A 19,564-nucleotide genomic window follows, 5' to 3' on the forward strand; every position below is an offset into this window, starting at 1 on the left:
AACCCCCATGCATGATGATGACAATTTTCTTTTTTTCAGAAATGACTTTCTTGCTATTGCTGTTGCTAGTAACTTTTCATGTGGGAGGGATGACAGCTGTCAAAATTCAGGTCCCCTTAATAGTTAGTTGGTTTGATGTGGACAGGGATGTGAATGGAGCCAACCAAGAGAGAGAGACCAATGTCAAGGAATATGGTTTGTTGGGCTGAGAGCAACCAGATGAAGTGGAGGGGGAGAAACTGTCAAGGTTCTGAAGGAATGATGATGAGGGGTCTTGGCTCTGAGTCGAGAGCAGGAAGATCTTATCATTGAACCTGAACTGCACAAGTGGTTTGTGGTTCTGGGAGGCTAGGAATGTTTCCTCTAGATGTCCCGTAAAAAGGTTGGCATAGTAGGGTGCCATGTGGGTGCTCATGGCTATGCCATGGATTTTTGATGTACCTTCCCCTCGAAGGTGAAGTAGTTGGGTCAGGATGTAGGTGGTGATGTGTGTGTGTGTGGAGTTATGTCTTGGATTTGGAGTTTGAAGGATGTGTTCAATAGCAGCAAGATCATGAGCAAGAGGGACGTTGGTGTATAGTGAAGTGGCTTCAGCAGTGATGAATAGGGACTTTGGAGATAAATGGGTGGGGATGGTGGATAGTCAGTGCAAGAGGCTAGCATTTTTGATGTGAGAAGCTGGGTTTCAGGCAGTGGGTTGAGGTGTTGATCAAAAAGAACAGAATTCTTTCAGTAGGAGAACAATAATGAGACACAATGGGGCATCCAGGATTGTTGACTTTATGGATTTTGGAGAGCTTGTAGGAGCTGGCTGTCCAGGGTTTTGTTTGGGTGTGGAAGGAGACTGGCTTGAGGAATCATGTGCTGCTCCTCCCAGCTAAAACACATGTGCCCACATGCCTAGCCAGTGCGCCTTCCAATTCTTCCTCCCACATTCCTGCCCCACAAACCGGCAGTCTCCCTCTGAGCCACTAGCTACGCACTACAACCCCTCTTCTGTCTCCTGCCTCTTTCTCTCTGTACCCATTTCACTTGCTGACACGTCTCCCACCTCACCCTAGACCACTTGCTGAACAGCAGACCTAGTGTTGCACTTCCGGTCAGGACTATGTATGGACGCGTGTGTGTGTGTGTGTGTGTGTGTGTTTGTTGTTGGGGGAGAGAGAGAGAGAGAGAGAGAGAGAGAGAGAGAGAGAGAGAGAATATGAAAGTTATTTGTAACTTACAATAATTCCACAGAAGGTAAGTTGCTACTCACCATGTAGCGGAAATGCTGAGTTGCGATGGGCACAACAAAAAGAGTCACCAATTATAGCTTTCGGCCATTAAGGCCTTTGTCAGCAGTATATATATATACACACACACACACACACACACACACACACACACACACACACACACAATCGCAAACGCAACTTGCACACACGTCTGCAGTCTCAGAGAGCTGTGGTTTCAGCTGAATGGTGAGTAGCAACTTTCCTTCTCTGGTATTGTTACATTCCATCCTGTAGTTTCCATTGTTTGATTATTTGTAACGGAAGATTTTATCTTCTGTTCCTGATGGATTTTGCAGGCTAATAGCTCGGATGCTGATTCGGGAACCAGAAAAGCGAGCCACTCTGGAAGAAATAGCAATGGACCCATGGCTGAGAGAAGATGCCAACACTGAGCCAGCAGACTTCCTCCCATTAGTATCTCGAGAACACGTGTCTGAAGATGACCATGCTCTTATCATACAGAAGATGGTCAATGGCAATATTGCTACTAAAGAAGACATTTTAGAGTGAGTTGAGGGTATTACAGTATTAATGGTGATTGAAGCAGTTTCGTTTGTGTCATTACTAATTCACAGTCTTATGAGTGTTTATTCCACTTGTCAGTAAATACTCCATTATCAAGAGAATTACTGAGTTTTTCAGTCGGAGCAGACAGGAAAACGGTTGTAGTTCTGTGCTTAAAATAAGTATGTTTTACCAAATCACATGCAGTCTATTCTCTCTGATGTTTTAAGAAAATTTATTACTGTAAACAATATTGTTGCACCTCTGTCACAACATAATTTCAACAAAAGGCATATGCTGTTTGTTCACAGGGCACTTGATAAGAATGAATACAATCACATCACAGCAACCTATTTCTTGCTAGCTGAGAGGAAACTGCGTGCACACAGACAAGAACAAGCTCAGCAGCGTCTTCGTCAGGGGCAACAGTTGCAAGAATTGTCTCCCATAACGTCTGGGTAAGTCAGTAAGACACTCTCTAAGTGTTACACATTTGTGAGGTATCTGTTGTTATATTGCCCTCACACATTATTAAGAACTCTCTGTCTCTCTTTCTCTTTCTCTCTCTACTACGATGAAGGACATGTCCGAAAGCTTAATGATGGTTTCGGCTTGCTTATTTGTCTTTTTACTGCTCAGTTCTTGATCCATAATGTATTCTCACCCTGACTGTCCTTCTGTTGTTTACAGAACAAATTTTGTCATGTGTATTTTGCTTCCTTCTGATGCTTAAATATTTAGTGCCATTCTTAGACTAGAACTGAGATTGTTTAAAAGTGAAAACATGAAAAGACAGTACATGATACACAAAAAAATGGATGGTCCAAACACTCAAATGACTTCTAGAAGCAATATTTCAACATTCGTACAATTTAAATGTTGTCTTAGGTTAACTTTTTGTCTATTTATGTCCTGATCCAAACCATGCCAACGGCCTTTTGTGACCATCCGGTCTGCCAAGTGTTGTTGGTAGGCGGGGTGCAATCAGCCCTTGTAAGGCAAACGGAGGAGCTATTTGATTGAGAAGTAGCGGCTCTGGTCTTGTAAATTGACATATGGCCAGGAGAGTGGTGTGCTAACCACATGCCCCTCCAAATCCGCATCCAGTTATGCCTGGGGTGACACGGCGGCCAGTCGGTACCGTTGGGCCTCCATGGCTTGTTCAGGTAGAGTTTAGTTTAGACACCAAATATGATATCTGTGGTCATTGTCCTTCTGGTTACATCCAACTGTAACCTTCTTCAGCTTTGCAAACAGTATCATTCATGTGATTTCTTAGCTTCTCGTGGCATATTTGTTGGGGGAACATTCCATAGGTGTACTGCTGGTACTCAGTATCCAATGTGCTGTAACATTTCAGTGAACAATACGGTCACCATCATCAGTCACCAAAATATTGCACCCATTGGACACAGTGTACTGGCTGTACACCCATTATTGTTCATCACTGGTAGCAGCTGTATTCAAATGACTGCTCCAATCGTATGGCAGTTTGAAAGTAATGAACTTAAAATGTTAAAAAAACAGAAAAGAAAAAGGCCAGGTGCGAGTAGGAATCGTGCTCTGTGGGTTCCATATAAACTTAATTGTGGATATAGACCGTTCATCCATTCCAGGAATTGAGAATATTCATGATTTTTGCCTGTTACAGGTGTTGATAATGGCAGGAGATCGTTCCAAAGAATTCCAAGACTCTTGAGAATGTTTTACGTTTGAAGTCTGATAACAAATGTCAAAAGAAATATTTTTTGTATGATTTAATTACAAATTAGCAATTTTTCTGATTTTGCTCTTTGCTTGTACTGTAAAACCTTGCTTCTTGCCAAATTTCATGATTCTTGCCAATGAGAAGCATCCTACAGTTTTTAATGAGTGATTTTGTGAGTATTGAAATATGTGATATAAATGGCCCTATCTTCTCATTACATTGACGTAGAAGCTTAACATTTTTATATCACTAATGGACCCTAGAACATAATATGTGACATAAATTTCAACTTGATAGTCTATTTGCTCCTGAGAAAAAGATATATTAGCAGATGGATGGACAGAAACATTTTGATAACAAATCACCAAAACAAAGTTGTAGTGTGATATATTAACAATTTTTTCATCATTTCCTTTAGCTGTTCTGGGAAACTATGCTTTGTGCAGATTTCACAATTCCAGGTCAATTGGAAATAACCTATGGGTTTTGATGAGTTAGTTTGCGAGTGTCACAATATGTGCCATTAATAGCTGTATCTTTTGACTGCATTGAGTTAGATGCTTCAATTTTTTTTTCACTACCAAGGGGCCATAAACAATAGAATGCAGCAGAAATTTCAGCTTGATAAGTCTATCCTTTCCTGAGAAAAAGCATTTTAGATGGACAGATGGATGGGCAGGTGGACACAAAGTGATCCGTAAGGATTCAGTGTTTACCAATTGAGGTATGGAACTCTAAAATGACAATAGTGTTGGATAGTCTATGTGGTTACATGAAGTACTTCGCACCACATCTGTTTCTGTCAGAGGCCACACACACTGACACAATTTGATCATTTGACAAGAGGAGAACTTGTGTAAAAAGTGGTGTAATTAGATGATGAATGCCATCGATCATGTATGGGACATAATTGAGAGGTCAGTTTGTGCATAAAACCCTGCCCAGCAATACTTTCACAGTTACAGCCAGCTATAGAGGTAGTATGGCTCATTACTTCTGCAGGGGCTTCCAGTGACATGTTGAGTCCATGCCTTGCCAAGTTGCTGCACCACACTGGGAAAAGGTCTGAAAAGATATTAAAAGGTATCCCATGACTTTTGTCACCTCAATGTATAAGTTATAGCACCCCTTCCCCTTTGAGGAGAGAGGACTCCATAGGTGTGGGTGTCAGGGCAGCTGTTATATATCCATGGGCTCTGCGGCAGATGCCACAGGCGATGGCAGTGGCAGCTGATTCTGTGCTGGAACCAGGGATAGGAGCAGAAGTGACACAGTGATTGACATGCACAGTGGTCGCTCCCCCCGTGAAGTACCATAAGAGAGGACAAGTGACGAGGGCGCTGGTTGCATTTTGACGCCCAGTTTGTCAATGTTGTGGAACTGAGCCAATGGTGAAGGCACTGGATCTCAGTTGGAGCGGCAGGGATGCCAGTGGGCAAGGTCTCGAAGGCACCATCCCAGCCGGCAGTGGACTTGCTGAGGGTCTGGACCCAGGAGGAGAGGTAGTAGGAGGCAAAATCCACAAGGAGGATGGGACACCCCATGCAGCAGGATGATTTGAACCTTAACATGCAGATGAGACAGTCCACTTCTCCATTACGTTGGGTGTGGAAAGGAGGAGCAGTCATACAGTGAATGCTTTGATGGGCACAGAAATCGTGGAAGGTCTGAGACAAACTGTGGACTGTTATCCGTCACAAGCATGTAAGGCAATCCTTTAATAGAATAAATTTTGGAGTCAGTTGGAATTGTAGCCGTGGCCTGCGCTGAAGGACAGCTGATAACATTTGAAAATTTAGAGAAAGCATTGACAACCAACAACCAGTAAGAATGTAGGAAGGGTCCCGCAAAATGCCTGTCCTGTAGAAACTGCGAGGTGGGCTGTGGAGAGAGCATTGCTCGAGGTACTACCTGTTGGGCAGCACACTTGGAGCAGGCCCTGACAATATGTGCACCATCACCATCGATGCTGGACCAAAACACATGCCAATGGGCCAATAACTTGGTACCCAAGATCACCCAGTGTAGGAGCTGAAGCTCAACTCACTGTAGAGTAGCCTCAGTCACAATCTTATGCGACAGCCCTTCCATAGTTCAGAGAACGCCACCATCAGGTACCAAAAGGCGGTGAGCCCTGCCTAAATGCCCGTCTAGCCAACTATGCTGAATGAGGTGACCAACTTGATGCAAGATTGGTTGGCAGCAACAGCAGCTAAGGTCCAGGAGCCCATAATAGGAAATGCTTCCATTGATGTTGTGCCTAAACATCTGAATGAAAGCAAAGTAGTTCATCCTGATCTAATATAAGACCTGGTCCCGTCAGAAGCCGGAACAGTGCAACGGCATTGGCATGCTGTGCAGTAGGCTGAAAAAATATTTCACAGTTCTAGCGAAACAGAAACAAGGCCCAATGCAGGATGCAAAGTGCCCCTTTGTCATTTGATGAAGCAGAATGATTAAACAATAAAACCAATGACTTGTGGCCAGTAATGAGGTGGAACTTATACACTTACAAGAACACATGAAAGTTTTTGAGGGTTGGGCAATAGCAAACACTTCCTTTTCAACTTGGGAGTAGTGCTGCTGAGCAGAATTGAGCATTTTTTACGTGTAAGCTGTCGGACTTTCAGAACCATCCTCATATCAATGCATAAGAATGGTCTCACATCCGTGCTGAGAGGTGTCCATAACCAAAACCAAGTAATTGCCACGATGGAAAGTAGCCAAACTAGGAGCAGAATGTAATTTAGATTTCAAAACAGTGAACGTGCACTTGCAGGCTGGCTTCCACTGAAAGGAAACTTTCTTGTGGAGCAATTCATGAGAGGAGGAGATTGGCCAATGTGCCCAGACCCTGAATAAATTTGTGATAGTAAGCAGTTTTCCCTAAAAATGCTTGGTGTGCTTTGACTGTTTTTGGGCCAAGCAGAGCTGTGACTGGAGCGACACATTGATGTGATGGAACAACATCCTGAGATACCTCAAACCCCAAATGCACAATTGTTGACCGCAAAAAGTATGAGTTGGACAAGTTGCATTTCAACCTGCTGTATGTAATACCAAGAGCAAGGTGTGTAAGTTATGTAAATACACTTCCACAAATGCACCTGTTCAGAATGGACTTCGTCAGTTGTTCCAAAAGATACGAAAAAATCGCTGGGGCACTAGCCACACTAAATGGTAGGCACTGATATTGTTACAATCTGAACGGTTTGTTGAACACAAGGAGCCATTTTGAATCCTCATCCAACTGAACCTGTAAATAAGCTTCAGACAAATCAGTTTTGGAGAAAAACTGGCCCCCAGGGGCTTTAGCCAATTATTCGTGTGGACAGAGCAATATGTTAACTGAAACTTTAAAGTCGCTGCAGAGGCGAAGCTGATTGCATTTTATTTTATTTTTTTTTTTACTCTCTGCACAACCTCCAACAATGCTGGCGTGTTCAGTTACGCTTTCATTTGATCATGCAATGCCACTCGAATGTGGCACAGTCAGAAACTCAACTGCACAGTAAGTTTCAGGGTCAGGTGGGCCATCGGAGAAGAGAGACGAGAACTCTGAACACAGAGAATCTAACTGCTGGTAAGGAACTGGCTGGAAACGAGGTGCACTGAATCCAAAATGGAAAAACAAAAGTGTTGAAAGCATCCTGACTGAATAAAAATCTGCTGTGTCATCTTCATCCACTACTAAAAAAGTCAAAGAATGAACTGCAGATTTATACATAGTGGGAGCTGTAAACTGCCTCAAATTGGAATATGCTGCTTGTTGTAACCCCCACACATTGAGTAACTGGAGGCAACACCGGAGATCCCAAATGCACACCAAGTTTGTGAGTTCAGTAAAGTCATGGCTGCACCCGTGTCCACTTGTAGTCTGACAATTTTGTCCAACACCTGCACTTCAATAAGAAGTTTGTTATAATTCGCAGACACTGGAGATAAACAATTAACATCCATGGTCATGTCCACAGGAGGGGACTGAGAATGGCACACAGATGCTGTATATTCTTTGCCCTACTGTTGTTGCAAGTCTCCACCACTTAGGGCAAGCGGCACTGTAGTGTTTCATGAAACAGTATGGGCAAGATGGGATCGGGGAGTGATGCCGTTGCTATGGTTGTTGTTGGTGGTGGTGGTGGTGGTGGTGGTGGTGGTGGTGGTGGTGGTGGAGGTGGAGGTTTTGTTTGGGACATCACTGTCCAGTGCGGTGCAGAGGCCGCGGTTGTACAGATGCGACGTTGTCCTCCCCTGAGAACTGACTGACTCCCAACGACCAGGAACAGGAACCACCACGGTGATGTCACACGCAGCCTCAGTTTGACCACTTGCAGCACAAGATATCTCCAGAGATTGAGCAATATTTAACACTTCAGCCAAAAATGGATTCTCGAATTGTTAAGTGTGTTGACGCTTCTCCTTGTCAGGAGACAACAGAATGTGGACCATAGAATCAGCATAGGAATTGTGATGAGTGTCAGTAACAAACTGACATTTGCCACTGAGGCAGTGGAGTTCATGGTTGCATTTACAGTGATAATTTGAGAACAACTTACACATTTCATTGAGTGAAAGAGACACAGGATCCTGGAGTGGGGCTAACTGGCTCAACAGCTGGTATATCCGAAGAGAAATCCGAAGCAGGAACAAAACCTTACACATGTTAGCACCACAGACAAGGAAGTGTTGCTGAAGCTGCTTCTTGTAAGCCTCCGAGTCTTTCGCCACACCATCGTTTGGGGGGGGGGGGGGGGGGGGGGGGGCAGTGTGGATGCCTGCCTCAATGGCCAGAAGAACCAAAGAAACCAACCAATAGACTTGAGTTAATGGAAGTGAATGCCACACTCGTCACCAGTTGTGTTATGATGTAAGACACAAACAATGGCACAGCCACAATGAATCAAAGTTTATTCTTCTTCCACAAACAAGCAAACAGCAGTTGAGAATACTGACATAAACATAGAAACAATTCTGGAACTTACAGAAACTCTTATATTGTGTTCTTATTTATTGTCAGTGAGTGCCTGCTGTGCAGTTCTTATAAGGACAACAATTCTGGTAGATGGCAAGGTTAATGCTGTGCTGTGGGCATGACTCATGTGACCACCACAGGTGATCTCTTGTGTCCATTTCGTGCAGATGCCATTGGTGGAATTTTGAAGTGTAGTGTGCCAGAGGCCTGATGCTGCAGTGTGTATCCAAGTGCTCTTTACAGGGTTAGAGCAAAATGTGTATTAGGTTATGTAGTTGATACTGACTAACTATAGACATCAGTACTTTATGTAGACAATGAAGAAGTTGTATTTGAAGGATGCACTGAGTCAGTAGTAATGATACATACAGAAAAAAATGAATTTGTTGTGTTCAGATTGTGCCTTAGTTTTGTAATATGAACAAAGAAAAAAGTAAAGTATATGTTCATTTATAGTATAATCATTTTAATTGAGTCTCATGTATTCGTATCTTTGAGGAAGATGCAGGTACAGTTCATTTTGCATCCTTGTTTTCTTCTTAGTCTCAATAATGTGCATTTATTAGCTACATGTAAGCACATTTACTTAGTCCTTAGTTGAGTAGTAGATGGATTTCACAGTACAAATTTTGAATATTGTAATATCTCACTTGCCTCAACCCCTTTTCTGCCCGCAATTTTAATTATTGATATGTGGTAGGCTTCTTGATAACAAAATCTTCTCAGTGAATAATGCTGTTAATAGCAAAAATATTTTTTGAGCTGTAAACAGAAATTTTGTAGCATCTACTTTAACTGGATACATTTATCCCACAAATTTGCAGCAGCAAGCCTTACGTGAAGATGGACAAGATCACAGGAATGAGCAACACAGATGTTTCATGCCAACAAGTGAACCAGTCTTTACTGAGTGCAGCGCGCACACCCGGGGACCAGGTGAATCAACAACAACCACCTCTGGCATGCCTGCTGCATGTTGCAATTGCTTCACTTTGCGTTTTGGCGCTCTGGTGTGTGTTCTCACATAAAACACTGTCACAGACTGTTAAAGCTGTGTGCATATTGCAATAGTGGAATTAAATGCACGGTCAACTTACATGCATGGAAAAGTAAAGACTAAAACAACTTAAAATAAAATCAGCTTTCTTATTTTTAGTGTACAGTTTATGAAATCATTAAATACTTAGTTTTTGCTTCTGCTGTGAGCAACTTTACTCTGTTTATATAACATTTACACTTCAAATGTGGTGATAACCTCTGATTGGCATAACTAATTAGTTTCAAAGTATTACTAGAATATTCAAAACAATTAAAGTTACAGTAACTATTGAAAAACATAAGAAATTTTGTGTATCTTTCTTTTAATTTGGCATGGTCTAGTAGAAACTAATTTTTTGATAGAATATTAGAACAAGAGTCTTTGTATTTTACTGGCCCCTCCTCTTTTTATTGAAAAATCTTGCATCTTGTCAGTTTTCTGCTGCTTCTGTGAATACTTAAATGAAGTAAACATTTCCTGTTTCATGTTTTAAAGGAGACATATCTTTCTGTACCAGAATGATACTGCTCAGTGATTATTAAACAATGACCAGTATTAAGTGCTTTGTAACTTCTTTGAAGATTTTATTCTGTGTAATAAGACATTTCTTCTCAGTTTCTTGTATCCAAAACATGCACAGTTATTTTGTGATTGTAAGTTGTAGGTGGCACTCTCTTCCAGTGAAAACATAATGTATTCTCTCAGGAAGCAGAAGTTGCGTGTCATTTCTCGTTGGTCAGTAGATTGCTATAGAATACATCATTTTTGTTTGTATTCACAGATTCATTATTTGTTGTTCAAGTCATGTTTCAAGGCAAATTCTGCACTCCTAAACATTATTGCATGTTTAGTTGGCATTTTCATTTGGTTTCAGTATTTCACTAAAACCGTAATTCAGCTTCAAATGTACCTTATGTAGCAAAAATGCACATCAACTGTTTCATATACTTCACTCCTTCATTCAAATGAGTCTACAATGTATATGTAGTTTGATAGGCATGAGTAGTGAAACTGTTTTGGTATATTGGCACTACTTCTACTGCTTTTCCATTTTTGTACTTCTTCTAAATCAGCACCTAAAATAGTATGAATTATTATTGATTAACAGTACTCTTTATTAGATGCATGTTGCTGACGAGCTACTTTGTAAGGTGCAATACTTCATGACTTAAGATACAAGATTTTAGTACTACTGTAGTAACTTCTATGCTATGGAATGTATGGTCCAAAATCTAGAAAATTTAAGAACCCTGAATACATTTTCAGTAGACACTCTCTCAATTAATTTCACTGTTTCGTTGATTATTGTGTTCATTGAATCTATGTTACTGTGTGTCACTGATTATGAATACTAACTGAAAATGATTTTCTTGTAAACTTACTACTAGTGGTATTTATACTAATTAAATGTTGTCATATATTTTAAACAACTTTAGGAATTTTACATTAATTGGAACCTCATTTATATAACTTTAGGGATGTAATTACTTTTCATGACTCTACTGCAGAGCAAGAAGTGTGATTTTTTTCAGTTTATTATTTTGAGTTTAGTGTCCTTGAGAAATGCTGAGGCTCATGATTAACTTGTGAATGTTAATCCTAAAAAGGGGATTCCAATTATGTACAGTGAATAATTTTATGTAGCTTCTTGTAAGTAATTAGTTTGTAGTAAACTGTCTCCATTAACCTACAAAATTTATATTTATTGATATGTCAAGTGCCTGGATAAGGGCAGAGGAAGAAAGAGGAAGGGATGAAAAATTATATAGAAAGAGAGAAGTCAAAACTTAAGAGTAATTTACAATTACACTGAGAGAAAAGTCAAGCATTTAATATCAGTGTAGATCATCAGAATTCCTGAGAAATTAACGGAGCACTATTATTTTTACATATCATTTATTCAGAGATTGTCATATATCTTGCTAGACTAGCATTGGCAGACAGTGAACAAAGTGTTTATAAATCTACTAGGAATGCTTTGTGTGAGTTCTTTATCTTATCGAGGCAGATATTGTGGTAGTTTCTTGCATGTCTGCTTGGGAGCACCAATCTGCAAAACAGTTCCTTGAGGAATAAGGAGTATTTGCCAGCAAACAGGACCTGTTGGGATATTATGCCCTATTTAAATGTGCTATGCCTTTGTCTGACGGCACCCTGTGCTTTGAGTTGCTGGAAGTCCATTGTACCATACAGCATAAGCAGAGGCAGATTTGAAAATATTGTACAGTAATTTATATGCCAATAGATGATTTTCTCACCTTCAAACAAATTTAATGTTTACCAATAACAGCAACCATGAATACAAATACATGTGCTTTATAGTAGTAATGCAGTTGAATACATATTTAAAAATGCAACATTGTTATGTCACCAATGGTAGTATTATTCACAATGCCACTTTCATGAATGTGTATTCAATAGGACTATTATCATTAAAAAACACATGTGGGAGGACTAGTATTAATAACAAACATTACATTTGTTCAAAAATCTAGCATTGGTTTGGGAACGTATGTATTGCCTTAGTAAAATTAAACAAAGCTACCAAATAATTGCCAGCAGCTCTTGACTACTTGCAGATACCCAAAATTGTATCTAGGAATCATCCCACTGACTGCTGCCTTCAAGTAGCCATACAGAATAGTACCACAATACCTGTGGAAGATGCAGCCCAGTGCTTTTCATTTGGCCGCCCAGTGCTTTTCATTTGGCCACGCAGTTCAACATTGCTGTTTGATTTTTGCCTTTTGTATAACTGGCCATATATTTTGACTCTGTTTTTAAACAGTATTTGCATGTCATTAATTTCTGCCACTTAGTGTGCTGATGAAAGAAAGTATTAACTTTCTCTTTCAGTATCTGTCTGGTATACTTGTAAGACATACAGCATTTTCATCTGTCTTGATTTGTTTCAACTTTCTTTCCACTTTTGATTTGATTTGTTATAAACTATATTTAAAAAAAAAATAGTTGGAACTTTCTTGGAGTTTGTTCTTTTTCATATCGTCATGCTACAAGATGTTTTCACATTGGTTGTTAGAATGGGAATATTTTTATATAAAATCTTAAAAAATGTATTTATAATCACATTGTACAAATATACTCTTAATGAGAATGTAACTTATTTCTTTTGGCCTATTGATGGTTTAACAGTTTAACAAAAAAGTTAAATTTTGCATGTTTTTCAGCTGCTTCTTTGCATGATGCTCATATATTCTACATATCTAAATATGACACCTATATTGCTAATGCCATAATTTGAGTAGCATTTTCTGTTTTTAATTAGCTTATGCATGTTGAAAATAATATATTTGTGTATTCGAGAAGTTAAAAAAAATGTCTTTGTGATACTTGAATAAATATGAAACTCAATAACATTGATGTTTAATTTGATAAAATATGGTATAGAAAATAAAGGCATTCCCTGAGCACTTGTCACCAATGAAGGCTATGTATACATAATATCCAGTATTATAAATTGATTCAGTACACACTTCAGAGGTGTTAATTTTTTTTCCCCCCTGGCAGGAACATAAGCAAAAACCATACTGAGATGTGAGTTGTGAAATGAGAAAAATGAGTAATTTGTCACTGCTTCAGTAATTACTTCAGGGATGTGGGAAAATATTTGGCAGGAGTTCTGTAAACACAGATCATAAATGAGTAACAACATGTCCCAGCATAGCACGTTATACTGCACTTCTGTTGACTCTTTAATGTTTAAAAATCATTGTCACTATAATTAATGTTGGTTGTTGATACTTCTTTGCATTCAGTCATTAATTCAACCATCCTCACCTAATTGAAAATGGAGTTAGGTGTATTGAAAAAATGTGGGATGCTTTCTTTTTGTGTGGCTGGGGAAGTCTGTTAGAGCAAGCTCTATGATAATGATAACTAGCAATACAATACAATTCAATCAAATAAACCCTTCACAATGTGTTCCCAGTTTCACACAACATGTAAGGCAGATTTTGAAGTTGGCTGAACACACCCAAGTGTCTATGACTTGTAGTTCCTCTCCACATACATCTACATGTGTACTCGTAATCCACAGCACTGTGTGTGTTTTAGTGTACCCTCTACCACTACTACTTATTTTCATTCCTGTTCCACTCGCAGACAGACCGATGGAAAGACTGTCTATATGCCTCCATACAAGCCCTAATATCTCTAATCTTATCTTCATGTTCCTTAAGTCATTATGCACTCAGCCTCAAATGCCGATTCTCTAAATTTTCTCCATAGCGCTACTCGAAAAGAATGGTTTGAGTTCCCAAACCAACTCCTTAATACTTGTATGTTGTTCAGACTTACCTGTAACAAATCTAGGAGCCCACTTCTGAATTTATTCGATGTCTCCCTTTAATCCATTGTTGTGTGGATCACAAACACTCTTAACAGTACTCAACAATGGGCTGCACTAGTTTCTTGTGTGCTGTCTCCATTACAGATGAACCACACTTTCCTAAAATTTGCCAAATAAACTAAAATTGATAATTCAGCTTTCCTCCTACAATCCTCAAGTGCTCATTCCATTTCATATTGCTTTGCAACATTACGCCTAGAATTTTAATTTACGTGACTGTGTCAAGTGGTGCACAACTAATACTGTACTTGAACATTATGGGTTTGTTTTTCCTACTCATCTACATTAAATTACATTTTTCTACATTTATAGCTAGCTGCCGTCCATCAAATCAACTAGAAATTTTGTGTAAGTCATCTTGTATCCTCCTACAGTCATGCAATGATGACACCTTCCCCTACACCACAGCATCATCAGCAAACAGCTACAGACTGCTGCTTACGTTATCTGTCAGATTGCTTATGTATATGGGAAATAACAGTGTCCTCTCACACTTGTCCAATAACATTTTTGAAGTGGGTAGGGGCTATTCACTTTTATAAGATTTTGCAGTAGACCATTTGTGAAATGACACAACTTTATGCAACAGAAGAAGATATAGTTGGTTTTCTCCATTCATGGTATCCACTCCTTGGAGAGGATGTGGTTAAAACTCAGTTTAATTTAGTTATTGGCTTTTTCCTGGATGGCAACTGCCATCCCTAATCGTGACATGGAACGAGTCAGTTTTACAATTCTACTTCACTTTGCCATTGAGAAATATAGGTGTTCTCTTAAGCTTGTCTGCGAGATATACTTAACTACTACATTTTTTGATTATGATTGATAACTGAAAACAAACTTCATAATGCAGTAATGGACTGTGAGGCTGTGGTCAGTAAGCTGAAAACAAACTTCATAAGGCAGTAATGGACTGTGAGGCTGTGGTCAGTATGCCCAAAAGAGTTGGCTACAAGAGATTCTGAAATGAACGCCGTGTATTGTCCATGTTACACATATTTGTACAGCAAACACTTTTTTCCTCGGCGATGAGTTGCCCCAGAGTATGATGTCAATAGAGGTAGGTAGTACGTTGTGTACCACTGTTACTCCACCCATTTTCCCGTTCAAGCAGTGACTGATGCTCACTTAAAATGAGTATTAGTAAGCCTCATGCAAGCTTGGAGCTCTCTAATTTTACTTTCATATCCTTTTCACTAGTTATGTGTAGGAGGAATCAGTGTATTCATAGACTCTTATAGCAATTTATGATCTTGGAATTTTAACAGTAAACCACACTGTGATGCAAAACAACTGTTTTACAGTGTCTGCTACTGGAGTTGGTTGTGCATCTCATGATGCTTTCGTGCTAACAAACAAAATGTGCTGTTCTTCTTGTTATCTTGTTTATTTCCTTTATAAATCCTATTTATTAAGGATCCCAGATGGTTAAGCAATATTCAAATATTGGTCAAATGAGGATTTTGTTACGATCTCCTTTCTAAGTGGACTATGCTTCCAAGGTTGTACAAATGAATGTCTACCTGGCATCTTATTTCCTACATATTTCTACTTAACTTGTCATGCATTCCTACTATGATGGGATCATCTCATTTTAAAATCAATTTGAGTGAATAGTCTCAGATCCTGATAGCGACCTACTGTTTCTGGTGATTGTTCTGATATCATATAATCAAACAGTAATGGATCTTTCATCTTAAGCCCTTACATATGCACAATATCTTAAATGTTAAGTTGGTGGTCATATGCCAATCTCTGCACTGCATATCAATCTTCTGTAACTCTTCTTCCATTTTGCTGCAGTTTTCTAACATAGTGACTTCTCTGTATATGACAGCATCATCCGCAAAGAGTCTTATAATGTTTCTTAAATCCAATAAGTCATTTATACACATTGTGGAAAGTAATGTCAAATAATACTCCCTTGGGGTACACCGAAAACTGCTTTTATGTCGGAATATTACAGTGTTTTGAGAATGACGCGCTGTGTTTTGTTTGCTAGGAACTCTTCAATACAATCCTACAGCTGCTCTGATGAACTGTACAGTCATATTTTGTTTGTTAGTTGACAGTACAGAACTGTGTCGCATGCTTTCTGGAAGTCGAGAATCACAGCATCAAATTCGGTACTGGTATTTACTGCTTTCTGGGTATCATGGACGTATAGTGTGACTGGATTTCGCATGATACTTATTTTCAGAACTGATGTTAATTCCTATAGAGGAGATTTTCAGTCTCTAGGACTATCATAATATACAAGCATGAAACATGTTGCAAAATTCTGCAGCATGTCACTGTTACAGGTATCTTAACCTAACCTAACTGGCCTATAGTTTTGTGCACACGTTTGCCAACCCTTCTTGAAATCTTGAGTGACCTATGCTTTTCTCCAATCACTAGGAATACCCTTGATCTATGGTACGCTGCTGCTAGAGGAAGAGCAAGTTCTTTTGCATACTCTCATGTATTAATATCCCTTAAGCTTCTGTGACCTTTCCTCTGTTAAACAATTTGAGTTAAATTTCTGTCCCACGGTTACATATTTTGGTGTATTATTTTGACATTCATATGACAATTTAAAGGAGGAAGTGCAACATGATCTTCCTCACTCTAACAGTTCCAGAAAGGCATTTAGTATTTTAGCCTTCTCTCTGTCATTCTCCATTTCACTGTCATTATATTCATAGAGCATCTGGACTAATGGCTTTGATACATTTACTGATTGCAGGATACTTAACACTGTTTGCTGGTTTTGGCTAGATTTTTGTTTGACTGTGATGCTTTGGCTTCATTTAAATGTGTAGAGAAGCTCTCGTTGCTTTGGAACAGCTTTGTAACACAGATGTCAAACCAAGGCATGTCTTTCTGACCCATAACAACTTTGCATGGCATATACCTGTCTAAGGCATATTGTACAATGATCTTTAACTTTGTCCAGGAATGTTCAACATTTTTGGTTTGAGTGTGAATGTTTCATGTTGACTACCCTCATAATCTGAAATTTGTTTAGAGTTGCACTTGTTAAGCAGAAATGTCTTCCTACTATTCTTTACATTCCTATTTACAGCTGTGTTCAGTGATGCTGTAATAGGTTTTTGATCACTGCTTCCCCATTCTGCGTTTAGTCGGAAAGTTCAGGCCTGGTGGTAACTAGGAAATCTAAGATATTACCTCCATGAGTCAATTCTCTGATTAACTGCACAAGGTAATTTTGAGATAAGACATTTAGAACAATTTCACATAATGCCCTGACCTACCAGCCTTAGTCACTTAAGTTCCCTGGTCTATAGCCAGTAAATTGGAATCTCCCCCGAATACTATGACGTGATAAGGAAACTTGAACGAAACCTTCACTCATATCTTGTACCGCTATTGCTCCTGAGGCAGGGGGTCTGTGAAAGCACTAACCTCACTAGATATTATCATATAATTTACAGCTGTAAACAATGCCTCTTCCACCAGCGCTGAACATCCTTGTGATATGCATTCCGGTTGGAATTTCATTACTGTTAACATCAGGTTTCACTTAGCTTTCTGTTCCTTGTCCTGTTTGGGTATATTACTGTTCATAATCAAACAATGGAAAATCCAGGATGGAATGTAACAATATTATGAGAAGAAAAGTTGCTACTCACCATATGGCAGAGATGCTGAGTTGCAGATAGGCACAACATAAAGATTTTTCACACTTAAAGCTTTCAGCCAATGGCCTTTGTCAACAATATACACATGTACGCCCCCCCCCCCCCCCACACACACACTCACGCAAACGCAACTCACACACACGTGACTGCAGTCTCCGGCAACTGAAACCACACTGCGAGCAGCAGCACCAGTGCATGATTGGAGTGGTGACTGGTTGGGAAAAAGGAGGAGGCTGGGGCGGGCAGGGGGGAGGGAATGTATGATGGAGATAGTGGACAGTGAAGTGCTGCAGGTTGAGCAGAGGCCAGGGGATAGGTGGGGAAGGGGGAGGGAAAGTAGTGGAAAATGAGAGAAATAGAGAGAAATAAAAAAAATAATAAAAAAATAAAAAATATAACAAAATAAAATATATAAAAATAATAATAATATTTATTATTTTTATTATTATTATTATTTTTATATATTTATTTTATTTATTTCTCTTCTTTTCCACTCGCCCCCGCCCCCCTCCGCCATCTCTCCTCTGCCCACTCAACCTGCAGCACTGTCCGCCATCCCCACCATACTATCCCTCCCTCTCCCCACTCCAGGGTGGCGTTTGAACCCAGGTGGCAGCACTTGAAACCAGGTGGCAAGTGTCATTTCTACTGACTTGAACGATGATCTACAACCGAGTGGATCCATTGCATACACTTGCTGTTCAGCAAGGCTTTCTCCGCATCTTTCACATGACCCCAGATGGACAAACAAACTGAACACTGATCATCTTTGTGGCCTGCCACTATTTCCTTAAGAGATCCCATCACCCACCTAATGTTGGAATTCCCTATGACAAGCAATCCCACTCTCTGCACCTGCCCAGACCTTTCAGGAAGATCGGCCCCAGCAGACAAGGTGCCCTGTGCTGGCTCAGATGTACTTTCAGCAATGGGCAATACCTCATACCCAACTTCAAGCCATAAATGGAGAGCTGTGTGGCCAGAACCCATTTTCATATTTCACCCAGAGATTTGTGACCCTGCCACTATTCACTGTTCACTGTCAGGTGAGTGTTGACCGGCCAGAACAAGGGAATCAGTAACACTGTGAATCAGCAATTCCAGGTGACACTATAGGCACCAGAGTTGTTCAAGCATTTGTCCCAGATGCCCCAATGCTACTTCAGCCTAAAGCAGAAACCTGAAGCCTGTCAGCTGTGGCCAATTCCCCTTACATTCATACACAATTAAGTGCAGACTCTATCTGTCTTTAATCAGTGATTGTCTGTACTAGAGAGAATAGAACACTAACCCAAGTAGTTGCTCCATGGACTCTTAAGCAATGCTGCTTCGCTGTTTCTGCTTATCACTGGACTACGAAGTTAGCTCACATGACACTATTCTCGGAAAATATGCGAACACTCAGAAAAAGTTAATTAACACTAATCACAGAGTTAAATTTTCAGACACTGTTCTCTTCTTTGCAGAAGCATGTGAGAAAAAAAGACTCAAGTAAATGGGTGTACTGTATAAACAGAAACTGCTGCTGTTAGTGGAACACCATCATTGTGATTCATCTAAGTTCAGTGACAGACCATGTGCAGAGAACCAGTTTGTAATTCAGTGATGACTTTGCAACTCATTAAATGTCAGTGATTATGTTATTAGTGACGCAGTGGAAGTGAAGCACATCTGGAGGACACCTGCCACTTTTTCATGACTGAAGCTCTAACTCTGTATAGGAAATAGCTAACAGCACAATGACAAAATTTTGTGGATCATTAGTGCTTTCTTAGCAAAAACATAAACAATTTAATTTCATTTAATTCTATAATGTGCCTTTATTCAGCAGAGACTGACCTGCTGTTGAAGTTTATGGAATAAGGTGTAAATGCTTCAGGGGAGAAAGCTTTGAACTGGAATCAGACTACATGATGGTTGGTTGTTCCACTTCTTGGTAAGCATATTGGAGATCCTATAGGATGGCTATCAGCTCTCAGCTCTGATGTGAGAAAGTCATGTTTGGTGGAAGCATATATCTTCCTTTGTTTTTGCAATAAAACCCCAGTTAG

General features: G+C 39.8%; 1 protein-coding gene across 2 annotated transcripts in view; it reads left to right on the top strand.

Moving 5' to 3' along the window:
• The window catches only part of LOC126175455 (SNF-related serine/threonine-protein kinase), a 334,265-nt gene that overhangs the window by 264,597 nt on the left and 50,104 nt on the right, over nucleotides 1–19,564 (top strand). For both annotated transcript variants that reach the window (XM_049922258.1, XM_049922259.1), the window contains exons 5-7: nucleotides 1,574–1,783; nucleotides 2,093–2,239; nucleotides 9,286–9,397. In XM_049922258.1, coding sequence (XP_049778215.1) covers nucleotides 1,574–1,783; nucleotides 2,093–2,239; nucleotides 9,286–9,397 — 469 coding nt within the window. The remainder of the gene's footprint in view (nucleotides 1–1,573; nucleotides 1,784–2,092; nucleotides 2,240–9,285; nucleotides 9,398–19,564) is intronic.

Source organism: Schistocerca cancellata, chromosome 3, assembly GCF_023864275.1.
Source record: "Schistocerca cancellata isolate TAMUIC-IGC-003103 chromosome 3, iqSchCanc2.1, whole genome shotgun sequence".
Lineage (NCBI taxonomy): Eukaryota > Metazoa > Arthropoda > Insecta > Orthoptera > Acrididae > Schistocerca > Schistocerca cancellata.